Source organism: Lepidochelys olivacea (assembly GCF_965140295.1).
Source record: "Lepidochelys olivacea isolate rLepOli2 genome assembly, chromosome: 8".
Classification (NCBI taxonomy): domain Eukaryota; kingdom Metazoa; phylum Chordata; order Testudines; family Cheloniidae; genus Lepidochelys; species Lepidochelys olivacea.
Genome location: NC_140418.1, coordinates 96,825,977 through 96,851,918, shown reverse-complemented (window position 1 = coordinate 96,851,918; position 25,942 = coordinate 96,825,977). Strand labels below are relative to the sequence as shown.

The 25,942-nt window shown below is 42.7% G+C and overlaps 1 protein-coding gene across 2 annotated transcripts in view; it reads right to left on the bottom strand.

Annotated features, from left to right (window-relative positions):
- Positions 1–25,942, bottom strand: part of LRP8 (LDL receptor related protein 8) — a 288,878-nt gene that overhangs the window by 108,806 nt on the left and 154,130 nt on the right. For both annotated transcript variants that reach the window (XM_084637202.1, XM_084637201.1), the window contains exon 3: positions 17,387–17,509. In XM_084637202.1, the coding sequence (XP_084493328.1) occupies positions 17,387–17,509 (123 nt within the window). The remainder of the gene's footprint in view (positions 1–17,386; positions 17,510–25,942) is intronic.

Here is a 25,942-nt window from a genome sequence, read left to right as displayed (position 1 = left end):
GCCCTGGCTGGGATGATTTAATTGGGGATTGCCCCTGCTTTTGAGCAGGGGGTTGGACTAGATGACCTCCTGAGGTCCCTTCCAACCCTGATATTCTATGATTCCTCCCATACAGTGAATACAACACTATGAGTTAAGAACTCCTGAGTTCAAATAAATGCTAGCTCTGACACCGATGCCCTCTGTGATTTTGAGCAAGCTGTTTGGCCCCAGTTTTTTTTTAAAGTCTGTGCGCAATAGAGTACATGCTCAAGTCAGAAAAGCTTACCCACAGGCAGATCCCCATCTAGTACATGCACAGATTTTCAGAAGTATCTGCTCGTTTTGGAAGCCTCAGTTTTGGGGCACTCAATCTGCATCACCTTAATGGGATCCATTGTGTCTCAAGCTGGTTGTCCAAAAATTGAGGCATCCCAAATAGCCACACATCATGTCTGAAAATCTGTGCATGTATCTTTGCTCATGTACTTTTGAAAACATAGGTCTTACTCCCTGCCTCAATATCCCCATCTGTAAAATGGGGATAATGAAACCTAACTACTTTATAGGGGTGCCGAAGGATAAATTAGCTAATGCCCTAAGTATTAAAGGGCTTCCAATGTGCTCATATTAACCCTCTGGCCACATCGAGCCCATTGAGTAGTGACAAAACCACCTGACTGGAAGTTCAGTGGCCTATGTGAACAAAATGATATTCAGCCCAGCTCCTAGTGGATCTCTGTGCCGTGAATAATGCAAACTGAGGCCACTTTTGGCAGTCTCAGCAAAAGTATCACTGTTCTCATTTTACAGATGGCAAAACTGAAACATCGAGAAACTACTGAACTTGTCCACCATCGAGGTCACCCCACACATTAGGGGCAGAGCTGAGAAGTCATCTCAGGTCTCTCGACTTCCAGTCCTGTGCCTGCCACAGGCCTCCTGTGTGACCTTGGCACCTATGATTACCTCTATTTTCAGTGGTGACCTTCACCACTGAAGGCAGCTTCTATATTGCTTCTCTTCCCTTCTTCCTGTCACACTCCTCTGCTTTCTCTCATGTTGCCCATATGCGTGGAGCAGCCTCTCTACACCTTTTCACCAAGCTAGCTTCTTCTCCACGTTCAAACGAACCCAATATACCCAATTTTGCCAAACCACTTATAATAATTATCATAATACAATCAAAAAATTAACAAAACAATAGTTGTTCCCTGGCCTTAGCTGAGGAACCCTGTGATCTGTTTACTGTAAGCTTTGTCCTAGTCTACTTTTCACCATTTTGCTTATTTATTTTCCTCATTTTTTTGCATCACGTCTTAATTTAGAGCCCAATCCTGCAAATGGACACATGTAACTTTACTCAGATAGTAAATTCTGTGCCAGAAAGCAGATATATCGGTGTGACCCTGTGCAGAATGCCACTGGACTTAATTAGGCTCCACACAGGTGTGCGGAGTCTGACTATGTACAGGCAGTTGCAGGACTGGGGCCCTAGGTTTTGGCTCTGTTACAGTGCCAAAGCTTTACTCATTTAGTGCTTAGCAGACTTGCTGGTGCTCAGATACGGTACTGAGGTAATTAGAACTTGCAAAGTGCTGTGGTTTTTGGATGGAAGAGTAGTAGGAAAACTAAATGGAAAAAGGGGTTTTAAAATGTGATTTTTAAAGTTGTTAAGTGTTCCTTTAAGCCCTTCAATACAATTTATTTACCTTACTGACTGATTGGAAATATAATGGATCACTAACAGTTTTTCATCAAATAAGCATATTATAATTATGGAAATAAAATAGGACTTTAATTATGCAAACAAAGGTCTATTGTTACTTGTTCTTTGTTTCTTCCCCCTGCTCCCCTCCCATGAGCTACATAAAAGCTCACTGCAGAATGATAAATCTAGAGGATTAGAAACACTTTTATCAGTAGCTCACACCCTTCATTCCCCACCATCCACAAATTATTTTCAGCTGTGGAAGCCTCTTTGCTTAGTCTTCAGTTTCCACAGCGACACCAATCATATGCCTGAAAGCTGAGACATCACTTGTTGCCTTTAGTGAGACGGCCATCAATAAATAGAGTTACTTTCCAAGGTTTGCTCTGGAAAGTCTGAATACAAACGGTATTATTAAGCTCATAGGCAGTGGAGAGATTGGGGGAGGATGGGGGGGACGAAGGGGAAGGGAATACTAGTTTGAGATGTCCATAGTGGCAGGCTATGGAAATCTCATATGACGATATATGAAGAGAGATACTGAGCCAGACTCTGGTTTTAGTTATGCAGGTATAGGAGTAGTGTAACTTCACTGAATGCAAAGTCCCAGCCCCTCAATTATGGCTGAGGAAGCACACATTGCAACTTAAGGGTGGGGTTCCAAAAGCAGCTTTGAGATAGCTGTATGCCAATTCAATCCCTAGGTATAAATTACAGAAGCCTGAGGGCTGCTCTAAATTATATCATACAGTGCCCAGGACAAAGGAGCCTAAATCCTGATTGGGACCATAGTATAAATACTTAATATGTGTATTATTATAGATGTTAATGGCCCAAAAGGGACCAATATGCCAGCCTGGGTTCAGTGGAATGCTGAAAAAAATCCAGCCATACCCTCTTTCTTTCAGCCACTTCTACTATGCCAGCAGACAGAAGAGTGGGTTGCACCAGACCCAATACATTAGCTCTATGCAGTTAAAAGGGCACCCAGTACCACCAATGCAGGGGAAAATCTGGCCCAATGACTTCAATGCCATTGCTCCAACTGTTCCCCAGTGTAAATGAGATCAGTATAAATGTGTATGTGCTTGGCATGCTGGATGGTTGAACTCTTTACTTTCTTTGTTTTATCAAGAAGCAATTCTTATCCTATATGTTAGAAAGCAGAAACACTTTAATAATGCATATTGTAATCCATATAAAGCCCACTGGTGATATGAATGAAAATACTGTTCTCTCCAGAAGTCTCCCAAGAGTGGCAAAGAGTCCAGTATGTACCCTCTGACTTGTCTGAGCCTCTGTATTAAGCAGCTGCTCTTTCATTTTCTTTTTGTCTAGATGCATTTTCTTTCTCTCATTCTCCGAGATTACTAAAGTTCTAATCAAAACAGGGACAAGGAGCACAAAATTATACAGAGGATAAAAGAGTCAAGCACCAGTATGAAGATAACCATCTGTAAAAAAGATAAAGGCTGAAAAGTACTTCTCATCAACAGGAAACTGAAGCCACCGAAGTTCCCCACAGATGAGCAAATATAATGAAACCTGGCAAACTGAATGAACAAAATTATAAGGACCAATTATGCAGGACTCATGAAACAGCTGGACTACTATCTGGAATTTAGGGTAATATGGCTTTCACTAGCTAGGAATGTTCCTTCTTAAAATGTCTTGCTAGTCACCTGATGTTTGCTGAAATACTGCAATAATTTTTTTAAAGGAAAGGTTCACCTAAGCATGTTATAAACAGTCATATAGATCCCTTGGTATTTGCCATTGCAGTAGCATTTGGACAAGTTTTTGCTTTTTTTCTTGCAGTCCGAACTGGAGTGCAATGTAGCCCTCTGTACTGTACACCTCAATAGTATACCATAACACAAAGGAAGCCATGATATGTCTTTGTTGATAGCACCTTCACCTCTCAGGCAGACACTGAGATGTTACATCAAGATTTTGGTATCCAATTATTACATATCCAGTTATTACACTGCACTGCCATAGAAAGGGGTGCTGATATATTAGAGATGAGATGTTAAACTAAGCTGTAAAAAATTACTTGCCAGACAAGAGGCAACAAGTACAGGAGAATCTGGATGACAGGAAGAGCTTAATGCAGGGGTGGGCAAACTTTTTGGCCTGACCGCCACACTGGGGTTCCAAAACTGTATGGAGGGGCGGCTAGGGAAGGCTATGCCTCCCCAAACCCTAACCCTATCTGCGCCCTCCCACTTTCCGCCCCCTGACTTCCCCCCTCAGAACCTCCGACCCATCAAACCCCCCTTACTTCTTGTCCCCTGACCACCCCCTCCTGAGACCCCCTGCCCCAAACTGCCCCCCCATCCAACCCCCCCTGCTCCCTGACTGCCCCAACTCCTATCCACACCCCCGCCCACTGACAGGCCCCCCGGGACCCAACCCCCTATCCAATCCCCCCTCTAAAGCCCCTTTCAGAATGTGGCCCTGCGAACATGGGCAGAGGACTCAGGAGGAGCAGGGGCAGCTGCGCAGCTGGAGAGAAGCGGTGGTTTCCCCTTCAAAGCGCCGCTTCTCTCCGGCTGGCTGTGCGGCCGCCCGGTGCTCCTCCTGAGTCCTCCACCCGCGCTCCTGCCACCCACACAGCTCGCCTGCTCCCCTGAGGCTGCAGGTGAGCCTCCCTCCCTGCTCTCCCCTGCCTCCACAGTGCAGCCCCCTCCCACGCTTGCTGCGTGGCAAGCTGAGGCTGGGGGGGGAGGGGAGACAGCAGGGGAGGGGAGGGGAGTAGCCTCCCCAGCCGGGAGCTCAAGAGCCGGGCAGGACAGTCCTGCAGGCCGGATGTGGCCCGCGGGCCGTTGTTTGCCTACCTCTGGCTTAATGCAAAAAAGAGTTGGCATCAGAAGGCAAGCAAAGAATCAATCATTTATAAAAATCATAACATCCTAAATTGATTTACATGTGCAAATGGAAGGACACAACCTGAATAGTTCTGCTGCTATTAAAGTCTATCTGGAAATATAACTTTAATCTTTTACAAAAAACACTAATTTTAGTTTTTCAGGATGGAATAGTCATTTTTTAAGTCTTACAGCTGAGATGTTAAAACGAACTGAACCTATTTAGGATGTCACACACTACCAGCAACATGCAGTCTTATGGCTTGGCAGAACATCCTTTTCCACCTATACCTTGCTAGAAAAGTTCATCCCATACAGTCAACCTTGCTGAGCAAGAATTTGACTCTTAAGAGTAAGAACCAGAGGTCATGCAATTCCACGACTTTTGTGATATTAACATGTGGATTATTAAAACTAAAAGAATGTTAAAGACATAACTTTCAATTGGGACAGTGAAATGAAACCAGGCAGTTTCACTTTTTTAGCTATCATGCACTAGCATAATACTATTGTGTTTGGGTTTCTAACACAGTAGAAGAATATTCAAATTGTATTTTGCTTTTGATTTCCAGAAATTATCCCTATTCATATTAGACCAGCTGCATGATACCGAACTCCCCTCCTTTTGTTTTAACAAATGCTAAATTTTGAACCTATATTTTGTCAGGACTGTTCTGAAAAAAAAAATGGTAAAATGAAGAAGCTGATAGTTTATATTGTTAATCTACCATGATTTTGTCAACCCCAGTAAAAAATAAATCATTCTGAATTCCAAAAACCAAAGAGGAGGTGAACAGAGAGAACGATGTCTGATGGCCAAAACCAAAACTCTATCTTCCAAAGCTTCTTCATTTTTTACTGTTTCAGTTTTTATAGGCTATAAAATAATTGCAGATACAAAACCTTCACATGCTTAACCCTCACTTTCCCTCTCTTCCTCTTGTCAACTGAAACCGATGTAAAATTAATCACAGCTATAAAATGATAGCAACAAAATCTTTCATTGTCATCCTTGTTTATGAACTGTAAGAAGGCATTAGACCAAGAAGGCAATCATTTAAATGCCAGCATCTTCATAATATTTGACTAACAAATGCGTAGAGTAGATTTGAGGCATGGAAGCATCACAGACATCAAAGTATGGGATACAGCACTGAAAAGTTGTTTTGTTTCTTGTGGTATAATACGTGATTCAGGAATAAGAACAGCATAAACATTTGAGGGGACTTAATAGCTACCTCCTATGGGCTTTGTATTGGCCCTAAAACCTCTGAAAATCTAATTGTGAACTGTTACGATCCTCCTTTAAAATATTTGTTTGTTTGTTTAAATAATTATTATTTAAGGGCTTTTATTGTTGATAAAACTAACCCCTAATCATTATCAAACCTGCAAAATTAATTTACACATGTAATTCCATCTGCAGGTGAGTAAAACTCTGAAGCCAAATAACACTAAACAAAAGACATATTAACCACTGATCCAAAGGCTGACTGTCAAGAGGACAGTCTCAGATGAGGTTTGCCTACTACTGAAGGGGAAGAACTCCCCTGAGTTGGTTTCACTAGATTCCACTAAATTCAGAAGGATGGTCCTTAAACAGAGGAATGAGTAGAGCTCTGTGCAAATACAAAATTGATATCCACGAACATCCACGGAAATAAAGCAGATATCCACGGAGCTGCAGGGCTCTACCGGGAAACGCAACAGCAAAAGCAGCAGCATGTCTGTCTAGGCGGGGAGGGGTAGCTCACCGGTTTGAGCATTGGCCTGCTAAACCCAGGGTTGTGAGTTCAATCCTTGAGGGGGCCATTTAGGGATCTGGGGAAAAATTGGGGATTGGTCCAGCTTTGAGCAGGGGGTTGGACTAGATGACTCCTGAGGCCCCTTCCAACCCTAATTTTCTATGTTGGGCTGGCAATCACAGGAGCCAGCGCCCCATGCAGGCAACTCTTCCAGTGTGGCTGTACTGCCCTCAGCCCTGCCCACCAGTGTGGGCACCAGGCTCACCAGCATCTGTCCCTGGTTCGCTAGTATGTGCAAGCAGCTCACATGCTCCCTGACAGGAGACGCAGACCGCTCAAGTATCATGCTGAAATGTACTGAATGCATCCGATGAAGTGAGCTGTAGCTCATGAAAGCTTATGCTCAAATAAATTGGTTAGTCTCTCAGGTGCCACTAGTACTCCTTTTCATATTCCAATCAATGTATTTTATAATTATATGGTAAAAATGAGAAAATAAGCAATTTTTCAGTAATAGTGTGCTGTGATTCTTTTGCATTTTTATGTCTGATTTTGCAAGCAAGCAGTTTTTAAGTGAGGTGAAACTTGGGGTACACAAGACAAATTAGACTCTTGAAAGGAATACAGTAGTCTAGAAAGGTTGAGAACCACTGAGCTAGAATATCAAGATTTAAAATTGGAATCCTTCCTAATTATACTTGGAACTGGTAATATGCTGACAGAGGTTTGTGAACAATATGAAAACTATCCTGGGTATGGAGTTAAAGTATAGTGATAATCAGAAAAAAGAGACTATAAAAAAGCCCTAATGGTGTTCCATCTTTATTCTGTCTTGGTGACTTCCATACTTGATTTGATCAAGTTGACAAGTCAAGAAACTAGAGAGCCAAGGTCACACCTTGTATTGGACCAACTTCTGCTGGTGAAAAAGACAAGCTTTCAAGTTAGTCCGATAAAAGATACTGCCTCACCCTGTCTCTCTAATGTCCTGGGACCAGCACAGCTACAACAAACACTGTAAGCAAGTCCAGAAATGACTGTTCTATTAGCATTGCAGCTTCAGTCTGAGTATCTGAAAATCAGGCTGTCTTCTTTCTTCCTCTTACATCGCCACACCAGTCATGATAATTTTGTAACTGGAAATTTTCATAATTACATTTCTGTATTCTCTAGCCTGTCTGCCTTATAAATGTAGTGAAGAGTTTGGGCATGGTCTTCAGCATATCTCCATCTGTCCCATTGTTCTGCTGGAGAACACTAACATTGCTATTATCTGAGCTGCTGTATTTTATGCAAAAAATTGCCATTTGGTGCAGTGAAACCAAGGAGTTTGTTTTATCCATTGTAAAAACAGGCCCCGGGGCATCTGATATTCAATCATCTAATCTGTAATTCCTTGAAATTCTTGTGGGATATTCAGCCATCTGTATAACTACTCATAAAATAGAAGGGTCCTCGAGAATTTATCCTACCCCATCTAAAAAAACCCAACATCAAGCATCACAGTGTATACTAATAGGATTGCTCTGTTAATTGCCACTCTTGTAAAAGACACAGGGAATCTCTGTCTGCAGTACAGCCCCAGGTCCCAGAACTTGATATCTGATTCTCTCTGACTGATTTGGCCTATTTTTTTTCCTGCTCAAAGTTCAATGACCCAGTATTTGTGTGATGCCCTAAATGAGACATTCCATCATTCCCCTCCAGGACTAAAGTCTCATAGGGCAAGAAACAGTCTAACAACTTGCTTTGCAGAAACCTACAGTAATGTCCCCAAACCAAGTCAGTCATGCAGTAGATCTGGATCAAAGAGGAATAACACAAAAACAATTTATTTTGGGGTAAATGAGGAGACAGAAGTTGGGAGCAGATGTGTAGAAGGGAGGAAAGACATGTCAGCAATTACAGTATTTCACCTGGTGCAACTTAACAGAAATCCACAGGACTGAAATAATCATTATAATACACTTTTTATAAAACACCAGCAGCATGCTAGGTTCTTCAGGACCACAGAATAGAATATATTAAAAATAAAACTGTCATGTTCTCTGAGCAGCCATTTAGAAATAAAAGAGAGCACAAACTGTCTGACTTTCTGGTGCTGGCATCTGAGATCCAAATTCAGAGTCTGACTGCAAATTATATCTCCATTTAAAGATCAATTTGCATGAGTGCTGCTCATTAAACCTATCCTCGCTAAATCATCGCTCTATTATGTGTAATATGGTATTAGATTTCTCCTCTTTCAATCCCCCCAAACTCCCCACTATATTTTTCTGTATAATAATTTCTGGTATTCACTGGGAAAGTGTCACGTGTCCGATGAGGAAAAAAAAGTCAGTGCTAAATTTATGCTGCCTGAATTCCTTGATCTCATTATACATATACAATGTCCTGAGGCTAGAGTTTGCTAGCTCAGATTTTCACTTGCTTTTTCTATTCGTTTAGTTTGTGTTCCCATCAGCGCTATTACCATTTGTTAGCAATTTTTATTTTCTCTGGAGCTTTTTTTTTTAAATTGTCTCTCTGATTAAATAACCAAAATACTTCAGAGGGTATTTAAAATTTCCCTTTTCAAATGCTGCGAGAAAGCAGACGGTTCAGTTACTAGGGTGAAACAATATCAGGTGGCTAAAGCTGTAATTCTGCAAGGAGTCTCTGCTAGCTCAATAAGAAAATCCCCAACCCATTCTTTAGCGTCAAGAAATTGGATGGAAGATAGTACAAAATAAACTGCTTAATATTTGCTTCCTAGAAATTCAAGGCAATTCACTTGTAAAGGACAATGTCCTCAATGCAGAGGTCCAAGGAAATCTGCTCACCCTTTTCTGAGTCCATCACATGTCAAATGGAGCCAATATACAGCCTAGGTAAGGACGTAACACTTTCCAAAACTGTGATAATAGGAAAACAAGTTCATTTTGGATTGGGCAGTAATGACACACTCTATTGTTTTGTACCTCTACGTGCAACCGTCAACATTCCTGCTATTAAATTTTGTCTCCAGCCATTTCACTATGGCCTGTGATCACACCAAGTTTCACAAGCTTAAAAGAATTTTATAGAAAAAGTGCCAAGGAAAACCCATGATGCTGCAGAATTTGGTACTAGGTGACCACTGAGTCATTATGAACCAGTAACTCCAACATGAAGAAAGCACTGTGTCCCAGCATGGTGTTAGAGGGCACGGTGCTGTTAAAGGTGCCGTCTTTTGGATGGATAAAACTGAACTCCCCTGACCTCCTTTGATTATTGAAAGTTCCCATGATGCACTTTGGTGTTCTCACTACGTCCTAATGTGAGATAGTATACCTGCTACCTACTGAAGTTCTCCTTGTAGTTTCACCTGGCTGTGGTGTTCTTCTCTACTGTATTAAGCTTCTGTGAGCAGTTATTTCCCATGCACTTGATATTACTATGATGCAGACAGCTCACCTTGCATCTCAAAATAGCTGCTGATAGGCTTTCATGGTAGGCGGGGGATTAACTAAACCCTAACAGGCTTCCAACTACTCCTATCTGATAGATTTTTAATGATGTTGTTGGTGAGGCACCTAGAATAGAACAGCAAACTGGTACCATAAAAATTAAATGCATGATTATTTCAGAGCACCTTTTGCTGGCTGATCTATAGCAGTGAGCGTGGATTCAGAGAATTTCCTGGCTGTAGTGAAGGAGACACAACAATGCTGCTCTAAGACAGAAGGAGAATACTTATTCCTCAAAGGAAACTTTATGTTGGTTGTACTCTGATGTTTATCTGAAAATAACACTGAAAACAAAATGTTAAGTTTATTTGCTTTTGCATATTGGCATCATTATAAGGTGCTGAATTTCAATTAACTGAGAGGCTGAATGCTTAAATAGGGGCCACCACCGAAATCCACAAAGGCACAATCTGATCAGAATCACAAGAAAAGTGATCCTGGCAGTTAGCATCCCAAAGCAGATGTCCACAATTAGCTGATTTCATCCTCTCCTAGCAACACAGATACAATTCTTTGTGTGTGTGTCAAGCCTCCCCTTCCAGCAGCAGCAGCTTGGTATGGGCATCAGCTATTTCTTTGTTCCTGGCGTGTCTCACCCATCTCTCTGTGACATCTCATTTGTAAAGTATATTTTTAACAGTAAGCTCTACCCCATTAGTATGAATTTAAAAAAATAATTTTCAACTTCATTTAATACAACTTTTTGATCCTGCCAGTGAGTCCTGCCTCTTAGCTGACTGTAAAAATTCCTGAGTTAATATGGCTTTCAGAGACAGTTCACCTCTCCTGATTTAGGGGCTCACCCTGTTCCTATTTAAGTCAATGGAAGTTTTACCATTGACTTCAGAGGGGGCAGGCTCCAGCCTACAACAGATCTCCAAATCGATCAGTTAGTAGAAAAGAAAGATAGACAAGTTTTCCCAAAGGCTGAAAAAAACTCAATGGGACTCAACAAATTCATTAACCATATACTAGTGCATAAAGTGATAGGACATTCAGAGTTGATGGAGACACTTTGAAACTCACACTGTATGAATAATTTGCTTGGGTGAACCTGAGGAGATGTGCAAATGTTTGGGCTAAAGATCTGCCTGAAAACAGATGAAAAAGGAGAGGGTTGTTTGCGCGCAGTAACCATTTCCAAAAATACCTTGCTGGATAATTGTACTGTTTCAAATTTCCAAGAGAGAAACAGAAATCAGTCTTCAGAGGGGTAGCCGTGTTAGTCTGTATCACCAAAAACAATGAGGAGTCCTTGTGGCACCTTAGAGACTAACAAATTTATTTGGGCGTAAGCTTTTGTGGGCTATAACCCACTTCATCAGATGCATGGAGTGAAAAATACAGTAGGCAGGTATAAATATAAAGCACATGAAAAGATGGGAGTTGCCTTACCAAGTTGGGGGTCAGTGCTAAAGAGGCCAATTCAATCAGGGTGGATGTGGCCCATTCTCAACAGTTGACAAGAAGGTGTGAGTATGAACAGAGGGAAAATTACTTTTTTCTAAGTGACCCAGCCACTCCCAGTCTTTACTCAGGCCTAATTTGATTGTGCCAAGTTTGCAAATTAATTCCAGTTCTGCAGTTTCTTGCTGAAGTCTGTTTTTGAAGTTTTTTGTTGTTGAAGAATGGCCACTTTTAAGTCTGTTATTGAGTGTCCAGGGAGACTGAAGTCCTCTCCTACTGGTTTTTGAATGTTACAATTCTTGATGTCTGATATGTGTCCATTTATTCTTTTGTGTAGAGACTGTCCGGTTTGGCCAATGTACATGGCTGAAGGGCATTGATGGCACATATCACATAAGCTTATGCTCTAATAAATTGGTTAGTCTCTAAGGTGCCACAAGTCCTCCTTTTCTTTTTGCGAATACAGACTAACACGGCTGCTACTCTGAAGCCCCTGATGGTGTGGCTGATGTGATTAGGTCCTATGATGGTGTCCCTTGAATAGATATGTGGATAGAGTTGGCAACAGGGTTTTTGCAGGGATTGGTTCCTGGGTTAGTGCTTCTGTTGTGTGGTGTGTAGTTGCTGTTGAGTCTGTGCTACAAATCAGTTTGTGCTACAAAACTAATCACAGTAAACAAGTCTTAAAAAGCCAACCTGGGGAGCAATCCTGCAAACTCTCACTAACTAGATGACTCTGAACCCCCAGTGAAAATAAATAACCTAACTTTGAATATGGAAGTGTGTGAAAGTTTCTCAGATTGTTCACTTCTTTCACCCCACTGCTCTGTATTCACACTCAGCGTTGAGGAAGGAATTCCTTACTGGGCTTTTGGGGCGTTTTCACATTCCTCTGAAGCACTGAGCAGGGGGACTTACCCTTCAGAATCAGGTAGGCCTGTCCCACACCATCAGTTTTTTGAGTTCGCAGGGAGTAAAAGTCTTTTCCACCTTTGAATCTTCTCCATCTTCTGCTTTTATAACTCACCAATGGCTAAAGAAACTGTTTGGTTTTTTTGGTTTACTAAAACAAAACATCAGCTCTCAGGCTGGGCTCTTAAGCACAAAGTTTCAACCACATTTCTTCTAATGGGCTGAGTTGTAAAATCCCTGAAAGAGGAAACTTTGAATGGAACTGCTCCCAGACAATTAACTCTAGAACAGGAACAGTGTCACTGGGGTGGCACTTGGGTTCATGATTACCTATATCAAAAAATAACCGAATCTTGCGCAATGATGATGCTGTCACCACATCACAGGGCACACGGACACTGAGGGACTTCAGTGCCCTGGGAAGTGCAATAAGCATGTAGGAAAGCCCAGCAAAGAGTGTTTTTCTACTTCTGGAAAAGGGATTTTATACATGCAAATAAGGGAAATAAACTGTTGCATTTTACTGAGCATTATAGACATGGGCATGACATCACTAACAACAAATCAGAAAGATCCAGCTGTGTCCAGAGTGTTAAAGCCATTTAGCAACTGGTCAGATGTCAGTACTGAGAAGGAGAATAGAATCAGTTCTGACAATATTCTAAGCTGGAAGTGTTTTTAAAATGTAACATTAAGCATGTCAGTGCTTTGCCCTCACTGGCTCCAATGGACAATGCCCCAGTGTTGTGTTAATCTAGGTGATATATTGTTTTAGGAATGAACCTGGGATCTGGCAAAGATGCTGCCAGTTATGTGGTCTCTCTAATAGCAACTAATTTTAAAAATGAGTTTGATCCTCCTGCGATGAGAAATCTCAGTTCCCCTAACTGCTCTTTTCTGAGGGAATTGGCATGCCTGGGCCTTGTCCAATACTGAGCCGCGATGCATTCTCAAAAAGGAAAATGAGACAGTTAAAGGGGCCTACAGGTGTTTTCCGACCACAGGCACAAACTCAGCAATGCTTTGACCAAAAAGAGGAAGAAAGCAGAGAAGATGGGAGGGACCATATAGGAATAAGATCTTCCAGACTGTTAGAATGTACATTTCACCTCTCACTGATTTTTCACCATATTATTACAGCTATGAAACTGTCCTCAGATTGTGTTCACACACAGTGGGGTGCGGTGTTTAAGTTAGGGGTAGAACATTAAAATAAAAGAATGTAGCCAATAGTTTTTCCTTTGATAGCCCACAGGGTTTATAACCACACTTCTGCCCCAAGTGATGGTGGTAGAAAGACCTACAGAACACTGGAACAGCTTCCCCCACTATGCTAAATTTACCACACAACCAACGCATACTTATAAATTATGGGTTTGGTCCTGTGAGTTGCTGAGCAGCCTGAACTCCACCTGAAATCTCTTAGAAGTGAGGTATAAAAAAAACAGAGAGGAAAATTCTACAAGTGTCCATGTAAAACTGATAACTTTCAATTCTCAGAACTTTAAAACTACTTGCTTGATTTTCTTCAAACAGGTATGAACTTTCAATTTCAATGATCCTATGAAACAAGCCAAATTTCACATTTCTAGTTTCAGATTTTTCTTTTTTTTAAGGTCTCTAACTGGAACATGGGAGGAGACAGATTTTCATACTGTATTAAGAGTAGTTAGTAGCAGGGTGGACCCAAGGCCATATACGGCCCTTTGTGAACTTTGATACAGGAGTCATTTCACTCTCTACACAAAACTGAACTGATCTGGCTAAAACTTACAATAAAGAACCAAACACCTTTAGGATGAGATGAAGAATGGAAAATTTCACCAGTAAGAAGGTTTGTTTGAGAAAGTTATTAGCAACTGAAAAGAGGAAGAGAATCGAAATTGGACATCAGCTTTAACGGCAGTGCAAGCTATTCATGGCCACTATACTAGGGTAGTGAACTGGTCAGTGTGTAGGTGTAGCACTGCCCACTACACGAAAGAATCAGTGCTGCTTCAACTGTGTGTTTTAGACCCTGTTCCGCTAACGGCTAACAGAGATTCTCCTTTAGCTCCAGCGGTCAGGGCCTGTGCTTGTGAAGCAGGAGGATCTCTTGTCACTATGATGTACCAAGTGGCCAAGCTGTGCAGCAGAGTGACAACCATGAAACCCTAGGTGGCCACAGATGCTTTGTAATGTACCGTGTTAAGCTTCAGGGCCTATTGTTTCTGCAAGGAGAGAGCATTCCCTGGAGAAAATTCTCAGCGCCCCAACTAAGAGGACATTTTTCCCTGGTGGGATTATGACATCATCTTATTTAAACAAAGAAGAGAAGCTTCCCACCATCCCACTCTGCCGTGCTGTTTGATATGGTTTGAAAGCTGTCTTAATTAAAAATACAAAGAGAAAACTGCTTCCATACTGGTACCCCCACTCTCTTCAATGAGCTTCTGATCTCCTGCTCAAGCTCGTCTCCTAACAGCAAAAAAATTTTCTCCCACCAAAGGGTTTTTTTGTTTGTCTGAGGTGACACAGTCCACTCTCCTTCCCACTCCCATTTCATATTACAAGGAAAGATGTTTCAAGGGCACAGTTCCCCCATGCACCACCTGACCTGAAAGTAACTCAGACTTCATTCAGCCTCTCGTTAGGTTTCAAGCAAAAGCTCACCCCTTGGGACAGCACAGTCACATTCATAAAATGGCTAACAAGGCTGGTACTCGGGTCCCTGCACAATCCAAGCCTCGTACACAGCTTGAAGGCTGATCTTCGAGGAAATACGTGCATACGTGCTAGAGGAGATGGAGGTCAAAAGAAACACTTGTGGGCCTTATACTGAACTGGTGCTCTAAACATAGACCATTCTGCTGCCTCTGATAGGTTTACAGACAGAGACTGCTGGGAATGGAACTGCTTATTTATTCAACCCACATCCAGTGACAATCAGATAGTGGATACAGCATTAATAAGAGAGCTTTGGACTAAGAAGGGGGCTGGAGGGACAGAGAGACCAAAACACATACAGTATATAAATATGTTAATGCCATTGTTCAGGTAATTATTTCAGTACTCTGTCTATGGCTTGAAAAAAATAATCCACTTATTTCCTGCAAGAGAGAAGCACAGTTATCTTTCTTAATTAAGTAGCAATGCAGAACTGGCTATCAGGCTTAAAAATAAATAAAAAATATGGTTAATTGTATATTCTTCTTGTGCTGCACGCTGGTGAAGTCAGATAAAATACTTTTCTTGTCACTGTTGCTGACCCATGGGAATACATTTGTGCAGTACATGACTTGAAAATTCAATGTGTGGTTTATATTAGTTTACTCTGGTCCTCCCAAGCACAACATGAACACACAACGCATGCACGCTCATGTGCTAGCAAGTGTTTCAATTCCAGTTTCCTTGGGAGGTGCCTCTTCTATTCAGCACCAGTCAATATTTAATAACTCTTCAGTATTCCAGACCAATGGAAAGTGGATGAACCTTCTCATAAAGAGTGAAAGGATAAAGGTAAAATGCACTGAACCAAGGCCACGTTTGTCCTGCCTCTTACTAAACTGGTGCATTTATGAAAGACGCTAAACTGAAAGGAGTGTTTGCTGTAGTGACTTTCTGCTTCAGTTTTTCCCCACAGCTGATCCTTCTTCTGTTACAGTGCTCACCTTTCTTCATTCATCTTCCAAGACAAAAATCACTGACACAATGCTATGACACGGTAGTGTTACAAAGTTGTGGCATTGCAACACAAGAGAAAGGCACTGCAGCATGATGAATTTCAGAATGTCACAATCCAATACAGAATAAATCTGAATTTCTTAAAGGGCCTGATCCAAAGCCCATTGATTACAATCGGTTTAGTTCAGACTCCAAATCATAGAATCATAGAAGATTAGGGTTGGAAGAGACCTCAGCAGTGGTCTCTTCCAACCCTAATCAACGACCAACAATGCAAAATCACCGGATATTAAATAAATACTACAGGGAATAATGCTACACCCTTTGGGGAAGGGATTAGAGCAGTGGCTCCTGGTATATGTATCAGTACTAATATTCCAAGCTCTTACACATGGTACTCTAGATTCCTTTTCTTTCATGATAAGATTCAGTGCCAATCTCTTGTGCACCGTTGCTAACCATGACCTATCCAGCTCTCTGAATTCTAATTTGCAACACAGCTAAGGCTGCTTTTAATCCTAGTTATACAACTGAGACAGGCACTGGGTGGTACAGCCTACATCTTAGTCTCGTAAGCTGCTACAGTTACTTGAAAGGTTGGGATCCAATGGTCCCTGTAACTTTTTCCATTCATGTGTGGAATGAATTTGTTATGTTCACTAATATTGGCGTAATGTGTGGATGTGCGCCACCAGGAGAAATAAAAAACCTAGATATAATAGTTATTTTTAAAAAGTTACCATAGGGATAATTTCTCCAGCCAGGACAGGTTAGGCATTTTAGAACTCACCACTCAAATTTAAGCATAAGAGAGAAATAAAATTATGAAATGCATAGACCTGTCAAAAATCCTAAAATAACAGCACTTTAAAAGAATAAAATTCCAAAGAATATATGTACATTGCAGGAAGTACCAAGAAGGAAAACCAACAACAATAACATAAGTATGTGTGGGGAGGTGAGAGAGAGAGAGACAGACAGACAGACAGAGTGTGTGTATGTGTGAGAGAGACAGAGACAGCGTGTGTGTGTGCTGGCTGCTGGGGAAGTGTATGAGAGACCAGGCGCTGTCTCTTTAAGCACAGCGGCACTCTCCAGTCTGAAGGCTCGTTCAGACTGCTGTAGAAGCCAGCAGCTCTAACTCCCAGGCCCTGTTCCTCCTCCTCCACTCTGCAGACATGGGGTACGTTGGCAGGGAAGAGGGGGACAACTCGACATCAGTGCCCCCCTCTCCCTGCCTGCTCTGGGAGGGTCCTGGGAGTAGCTGGCCAGGGGCTCCAAGGCAGAGGGCAGGAGCAGCATGACAGTAGAGCGGCGGGGGGAGAGGCACCTGAACACAAGTCACCGGATGTGCGTGGCTCCACGAATCAAGTGCGTGGCACTTGATTGATCTGTATCACCGCGCAGGTGTGCGGCTTAGAGGGGAACACTGTCGGGAACTTTAGGACTGAATGACCTAACAGAAATTTTCCATCTCTAACTTATTCTATAACTGAACTCTGAAAATTGGGATCATCCTGCAAACTTCAGGAGGGCAGGTGACTCTGTCTTCTGTACCATTCTAAACCATTTCTATTTTCACAAGACACATAGATTATCTACAGTACTCACTGCACGTCACTTCTGATTCATCAGACCCATCAGGGCATTCCTCTTCACCGTCACATTTCCACCTGGCTGGGATGCAGTGGCCATTGTTGCAGGTGAAGTCTGATTCTGCACAGGTTTTCTTCACTGCAAGGAGGAAACAAAAAACAACATAATTCAGCTCAGGAGTGCACACACTCTACACTCCCTTGATCCCCACTAAAGGGAGCATCATACTTGTCATCCACACGAGGAAAAGTAATTTCACATTCTACACTGGCTTCTCAAAGGCAAAGAAACAAGCTGGTATCAAAGAAGGATGCTTTGTCTCTGGACAATCTGAAAATCCTATGTCCCCAACTGTACATGTCTTTAAAATAGACTCCCTCATTTCTATTTTCATTTAGTTCTTGCTAAAATGAGTCAAAGTGGGGAATACTTCATTGACCTAGCATAACTAGCTAGCTTTATTATAATCACTTGTTATATGGAATTGAAAATGTGCATTATTGACAATCACAGTGTGGCATCTGGAAGATATTAATATATTCCTTGTGTGTAAACTTTCTTTCTGTAACATGAAGTTGCACGCAACAGCCCTCTGAGGGAAAGGCAAACAGAGGGAAAGGCATTCCAGTTAGCTAGATCCACCCAGTGGTCTAATAGTCCAGCCCTAGATAAATCAGCAGGAAAAGAGCAATGCATCCTCTACTTTAAATACTGAACATTTAAGTGTGATCCATGACCATAAATAGACAATGTTGTATTTTTTTAAAATCACGTTTTCCCCTTAGAGAATGCCATGGGGGTAGAGGCTCCTTTTATAGTTTTAACTGCTCCCCTCAAAAATAGTCAAGCAAAACTAATTATCCCCATGAGATCTACACAAATTTGCTTCCCTTTGCTGTAAGTAGAACAAGGCAGATTTGTTTCCATAGCTCTCGAAAAATGAAAGTAAATAAGAGGTTACGCACTTTGTGCAGCCACTGTGGTTCTCTGAGATGTGTCCCCCCAGGGGTGCTCCACTTCAGGTGTGCATGCATCTCTCAAGCCCTTTGTCAGAGATTTTTACTTAGCAGCGTCCGTTCAACCCACATAGGCACCCTATGCCTCCTTGTACTGGATAATCAGGACATATAGGGATGCGTGGGTGAAATGCCCTCAGCTCATTCTCCATCCAAACATCCCCCAAATAACAGTCCAAAGCAGAAGGGAAGGAGAGTGGGTAGTGGAGCACTCACAGGGACATGCACCACGAAAAACTTCAGTGATGGCATAACATGAGCAATCTCTTCTTCTTCAAGTAGTGTCCTTATGGGTGCTCCACTTCAACTGACTTCTGACCAGTATCCCCAGATAGAGGAGGGAGGTTTGGAATAGAGTCCAGAATTGAAAATAGCACTGCAGAACCAAGTGCTGCATTGGCTCTGACTGCATGGATCAGGGCGTAATGTTTTGAAAACATATGCATTGAAGCCCATGTAGCAGCTCTACATATTTCAACATAGCCTTCAGTAATGCCGTAGCGTTTCCTGCAATCTAGTTGAATGTGCTATCACCCTTTTGGGTGGAGGGAGAGATGAATGCCCGCAGCAGCATCATAACAAGGGATATCTGGATGTATTATTAATCTCAATAGTATCTGAGTAGAGATTGATGACCTCATAGACCTATCCAGGAAGGAAATGAAGAGCTTAGGTGACTTTCTAAATTGCTTGGTCCTATCTGAGTAAAAGGCCAATGCTCTACTAACATCCAGGATATGTAAACAGGATTCCTCTAGAGTAGTGGTTCTCAACCAGGGTGGGGGGCCGCGAGCAGGTTTCAGGGGGTCCACCAAGCAGGACCAGTGTTAGACTCGCTGGGGCCAGGGAAGAAAGCCTAAGCCCTGCCACGAAGAGCTGAAGCCTGTGGCCCTGAGCCCCACCACCCAGGGCTGAAGCAGAAGCCTGAGTAACTTAGCTTTGTGGGGCGCCCTGTGGCGTGGGGCCCCGGGCAATTGCTATCCAGTAATGCTAGCCCTGGCTTTTATATGCAGAAAACAAGTTGTTGTGGCACAGGTGGGCCGTGGAGTTTTTATAGCATGTTGTGGGGACCTCAGAAAGAAAAAGGTTGAGAATCCCTAATGTAGAAAACTATCTGGCTTGGGGAAAAAACTGATAGATAATTGACTAAGATGGAACTCCAGCAGAACTTTAGGCAACAATTTAGGGTGTGGATGTAAGGAGACCTTGTCCTTAAAGAACTGTAAAGAGGGGGATCTGCCATCAAGGCTTCAATCTCCCAGATAAATATAACACAAGGGGCCGCAGCAATGGTTCCCTCAACCCACCCAGCAATATTGTTAACCTATCCAACTGTACTCTTAGCCCAGCAGATGCATCTGTCCTATCTCGGGGCCTCTCCTTCTGCCCCTCCACCCCCACCAACATGATACAGTTCTGTGGTGACCTACAATCCTATTTTCGACATCTCCGACTCAAGGAATATTTCCAACATACCTCTGAACAACATACTAATCCACAGAGACTTCCCTACCAACACTACAAAAAGGATTCTAGGTGGACTCCTCCTGAAGGTCAAGACAGCAGACTGGACTTCTACATAGAGTGCTTCCGCCGACATGCACGGGTTGAAATTGTGGAAAAGCAGCATTACTTGACCCACAACCTCAGCCGTGCAGAACACAATGACATCCACAGCCTCAGAAACAACTCTGACATCATAATCAAAAAGGCTGACAAAGGAGGTGCTGTCGTCATCATGAATAGGTCGGAATATGAACAAGAGGCTGCTCGGAAGCTCTCCAACACCGCTTTCTACAAGCCATTAAACTCTGATCCCACTGAGAGTTACCAAAAGAAACTCCAGCATTTGCTCAAGAAACTCCCTGAAAAAGCACAAGATCAAATCCGCACAAACACACCCCTGGAACCCCAACCTGGGATATTCTTATCTACTACTCAAGATCCATAAACCTGGAAATCCTGGGCGCCCCATCATCTCAGGCATTGGCACCCTGACAGCAGGATTCTCTGGCTATGTAGACTCCCTCCTCAGGCCCTACGCTACCAGCACTCCCAGCTATCTTCGAGACACCACTGACTTCCTGAGGAAACTACAATCCATCGGTGATCTTCCTGATAACACCATCCTGGCCACTATGGATGTAGAAGCCCTCTACACCAACATTCCACACAAAGATGGACTACAAGCTGTCAAGAACACTATCCCCGATAATGTCATGGCAAACCTGGTGGCTGAACTTTGTGACTTTGTCCTTACCCATAACTATTTTACATTTGGGGACAACGTATACCTTCAAATCAGCGGCACTGCTATGGGTACCCGCATGGCCCCACAGTATGCCAACATTTTTATGGCTGACTTAGAACAACGCTTCCTCAGCTCTCGTCCCCTAAAGCCCCAACTCTACTTGAGCTATATTGATGACATCTTCATCATCTGGACCCATGGAAAAGAAGCCCTTGAGGAATTCCACCATGATTGCAACAATTTCCATCCCACCATCAACCTCAGCCTGGTCCAGTCCACACAAGAGATCCACTTCCAGGACACTACGGTGCTAATAAACGATGGTCACATGAACACCACCCTATACCAGAAACCTACTGACCGCTATTCCTACCTACATGCCTCCAACTTTCACCCTGACCACACCACACGATCCATTGTCTACAGCCAAGCTCTGCGATACAACTGCATTTGCTCCAACCCCTCAGACAGAGGCAAACACCTACAAGATCTCTATCAAGCATTCTTACAACTACAATACCCACCTGAAGAAGTGAAGAAACAGATTGATAGAGCCAGAAGAGTTCCCAGAAGTCACCTACTACAGGACAGGCCTAACAAAGAAAATAACAGAACGCCACTAGCCATCACCTTCAGCCCCCAACTAAAACCCCTCCAACGCATTATTAAGGATCTACAACCTATCCTGAAGGATGACCCAACACTCTCACAAATCTTGGGAGACAGGCCAGTCCTTGCCTACAGACAGCCCCCCAACCTGAAGCAAATACTCACCAGCAACTACATACCACACAACAGAACCACTAACCCAGGAACCTATCCTTGCAACAAAGCCCGTTGCCAACTGTGCCCACATATCTATTCAGGGGACACCATCACAGGGCCTAATAACATCAGCCACACTATCAGAGGCTCATTCACCTGCACATCTACCAATGTGATATATGCCATCATGTGCCAGCAATGCCCCTCTGCCATGTACATTGGTCAAACTGGACAGTCTCTACGTAAAAGAATAAATGGACACAAATCTGATGTCAAGAATTATAACATTCATAAACCAGTCGGAGAATACTTCAATCTCTCTGGTCACGCGATTACAGACATGAAAGTTGCGATATTACAACAGAAAAACTTCAAAACCAGACTCTAGCAAGAAACTGTTCAATTAGAATTCATTTGCAAATTGGATACTATTAACTTAGGCTTGAATAGAGACTGGGAGTGGCTAAGTCATTATGCAAGGTAACCTATTTCCCCTTGTCCCTCCCCCCACCCCCCCGACGTTCTTGTTAAACCCTGGATTTGTGCTGGAAATGGCCCACCTTGATTATCATACACATTGTAAGGAGAGTGATCACTTTAGATAAGCTATTACCAGCAGGAGAGTGGGGTGGGGGGAGAGAAAACCTTTTGTAGTGGTAAACACCCATTTTTTCATGGTTTGTGCGTATAAAAATATCTTCTGTACTTTCCACAGTATGCATCCAATGAAGTGAGCTGTAGCTCACGAAAGCTTATGCTCAAATAAATTGGTTAGTCTCTAAGGTGCCACAAGTACTCCTTTTCTTTTTGCGAATACAGACTAACACGGCTGTTACTCTGAAACAGAACAGATTGCCATTGGTTTTAATTGAGGTCTCATAAGGTAACTGGGTCCCAGGTTGCAGTAGGGGTTTCTAATCTGCAGACAAAGATTCCCCAGACTCTTAATAAACCTAGATGATATGGGACGAGCAAATATGAAGAATTCTTCCACCAGGGGATGAATGGCTGATACTGTGGCCAAATGGACTTTAACTGAACTAATTGATAACTCCTATTCTTTGGATTCAACAGATAATCCAAGATGACTGAAAGTGGCACCAAGTCAGGCAGGAGGCAACAACACCAACAGAAAAGTCTCTTCCACTTCCGCAGATAAGTAGTGAGAGTTGATCTCTTTGTACTATTCAGTAACAGCTGTCGTACTTCCACACAGCAGGAGGATTCTAACCCCGTGAACCATCAAGGAGCCACACTGAGGTAGAGAACCGCTAGGCTGGGATGAAGCATACAAGCCACATCTGTGACAGGAGATGAGGAATGGTTGGTAGCTTAAATGATGGCTGGGCATATAGGTGAAGCAGGTACGGGTACCAAGACTGTCTTGTCCAGGTCTGCACTATAAGGATAACTCGGCTCTGTCCTATTTGATCTTGTTCATCACCCTTAGTATCAGTGGCATCAGAGGAAATGCATAGAACAGACCTTTCTTCTAAGATAGAAGAGTGGTGGACCAGACCTCCACTTGAGCAGAAAAGAGGACATTCCCTGTTCCTGGAGATGGCAAAGAGATCCACCTCTGGCAGACTCCATCTTTGGAATAAACTGTGGAGAATGTAGGTGTCTAGCTCCCATTCATAACCCTGTGAGAAGTGTCTGCTGAGGACATCAGCTGTGGCGTTCTGGTAGGTATACCACAGAAATTTGGATCTGATCAGCTATGAACCAAATCCATAGTTTTTCCCGACTTCAGCACAAGGATCTTGCTCCTCCTTGCTTGTTGATATAGAACATGCAGGATACTTTGTCTGTCATGACACTGCTAGATTTGGCCCTGATGATGGACAGGAAATGAAGGCAAGTATTCCTGACAGCCCTGAAGCCCAACAGATTGATATGGAGACTGGTTTCTTGAGTTCTCCATCTTGAGTTTCTTGAGTTCTATGTCATGAGGATATTGAGGGGCTCCCATCCCAACTGTGATGTGTCTGTTGTTCCTTTCTGTCGCTCAGTGACTTTAACACCCGCACAGATGTTGAGTTGATCCTTCCACCAATCTACGGAGTTCCTCACTTGTAAAGAAACCATCAGCTGTCTGTCCAAGGTGTGTGACTGGAAAACAGGTCATTCTGAGCCAACCCTGAAGGCACAGAATTGTAGCCTTGAGTCACAAAGATGCAAGCTGCTAAGTGTCCCAGGAACTGAAGACAATTCCTTACTGTCGTTCAAGGGCTCCCCTGAATTGCTCATGCCAGACCTGACAAGGTTACGAATCTGTTTAAGGGATGGTAGGCTATGGATGTCAATGAGTCCAAATATGCCCCTATAAACTGCATCTTCTGTAAAGGGGTTAATGTTGACCTTTTTACATTCAGATCCTAAACCAGATCAAGGAGCATCTGGGTGGAAAATAGCACTGGGCTTTGTAGGATCAGCCCTTGAGTAGCCACACGTTACAGTATTGGAACACTAGGATTACTTCTTGTTGGAGGTAAGCAGCCACTACTGCCAAGACTTTTGGGACAGCCCTTGGGACCATGAAAAGGCCAAAGGGAAGCACTCAATATTGGAAATGACTCTGGCCTTTGTGTTGCATAGGTATCTCCTGTGTGCTGGTGTATCATTGTATTGAAAGAGGCATCTTGTAGGTTGAGAGCTGAAAACCAATCCCCTTTCTCTAGTGAATGAATTATACCTGCCAGCGTCACCATCCTGAACTTCTGAGACTTTCTGGCTTGTTTAAAAGTCTTAGATCAGTCTCCAGCTTCCATCCTGCTTTGGCACAAGGATATCTGAGTAAAATCCCTTGACCTTGTGAAGAGGAAGAACTTGCTCTATTGTGCCTAATGAAAGGAGAGAGATCACTTCTTGTCTCAATAAAAGCTGGTGAGAGGGGTCCCTGAAGAGGGATGGGGAAGGGAGGGAGTGATGTAAAATGGATGATATAGTAGCCCAATATTCTGACATCTATGACCCACTTATCTTTAGTGATCTCCCTCTAAGTATGTCTTGCTCATTTCCAACAGTCTCCAAAGCAGGGGAGGTGAGCCGATAGGCACAGCTGTAAATAAGAACATTAGAACAGCCATACTGGATCAGAACAAAGGACTACCTAGCCCAGTATTCTGTCTTCTGACAGTGGCCAATGCCAGATGCTTGACAGGGAATGAACAGAACAGGTAATCAAGTGACCCTCAACCAACCCATCAAAACTGTTGCTTCAAAGATGAGTGGGTGGTCATGGAGGGCAGTTGGGAGGACCTCTTCCTCTGAAATTTATGTCTCTTTCTGGGGGGTTGGATGGATCTTTGGAACCCGGAAAACTGATCAGTACATGATCTCTGGGTGGTCTGTAACCTACTAAAACTTGGATACCAATGGCTTGGCTGAACTCAGTGGTGCCAGTCTCAAGTGTCTATGCTTACCCTCCTTACTTGTAGATGGTACTAAGGCTTTAAGTTCGAAGCAGATTGCAAAGAGTTACAAAGGGATCTCAGAAAACTGCGTGACGGGGCTATAAAATGGAAGATGAAATTCAGTGTTGATAAATGCAAAGTAATGCACATTGAAAAACATACTCGCAACTATGCATATAAAATGATGGGGTCTAAATTAGCTATTACCACTCAAGAAAGAGATCTTGGAGTCATTGTGGATAGCTCTCTGAAAACATCCACTCAATGTGCAGTGGCAGTCAAAAAAGCCAACAGAACGTTGGGAATAATTAAGAAAGGGATAGATAATAAGACAGAAAATATCATATTGCCTCTCTATATATATCCATGATATGCCCATATCTTGAATCCTGTGTGCCCATGTGGTCACCCCATCCCAAAAAAGATATATTGGAATTGCAAAAAGTTCAGAAAAGGGATATGGAATAAATAAATAAAAAATATTTATTAATAATTAATCAAATTTAAAATAAAAAATAATTAGTCAAATTTAAAATAAAAAACTTCCATATGAGGAGAGATTAATAAGACTAGGAGTTTTCAGCTTGGAAAAGAGACAACTAAGGGGGGATATGATAGAGGTCTATAAAATCATGACTGGTGTGGAGAAAGTAAATAAGGAAGTGTTATTTACTCCTTCTCATAACACAAGAATGAGGGGTCACCAAATGAAATTAATAGGCGTCAGGTTTAAAGGAAGTATTTGTTCCTTTAAACAAAAGGAAGTATTTATTCACACAACGCACAGTCAGCCTGTGGAACTCTTTGCCAGAGGATGCTGTGAAGACCAAGACTCTAACAGCGTTCAAAAAACAACTAGATAAATTCATGGAGGACAGGTTCATCAATAACTATTAGCTAAAATGGGCAGGGATGGTATCCCTAGCCTCTGTTTGCCAGAAGCTGGGATTGGGAGACAGGGGATGGATCACATGATGATTGTCTGTTCTGTTCATTCCCTCTGAAGCACCTGGCATTGGCCGTTGTCGGAAAACAGGATACTGAGCTAGATGAACCTTTGGTCTGACCCAATATGGCCATTATTATGTTCTTATCTCTCCCCTTCATGCTCTTCATTATACTT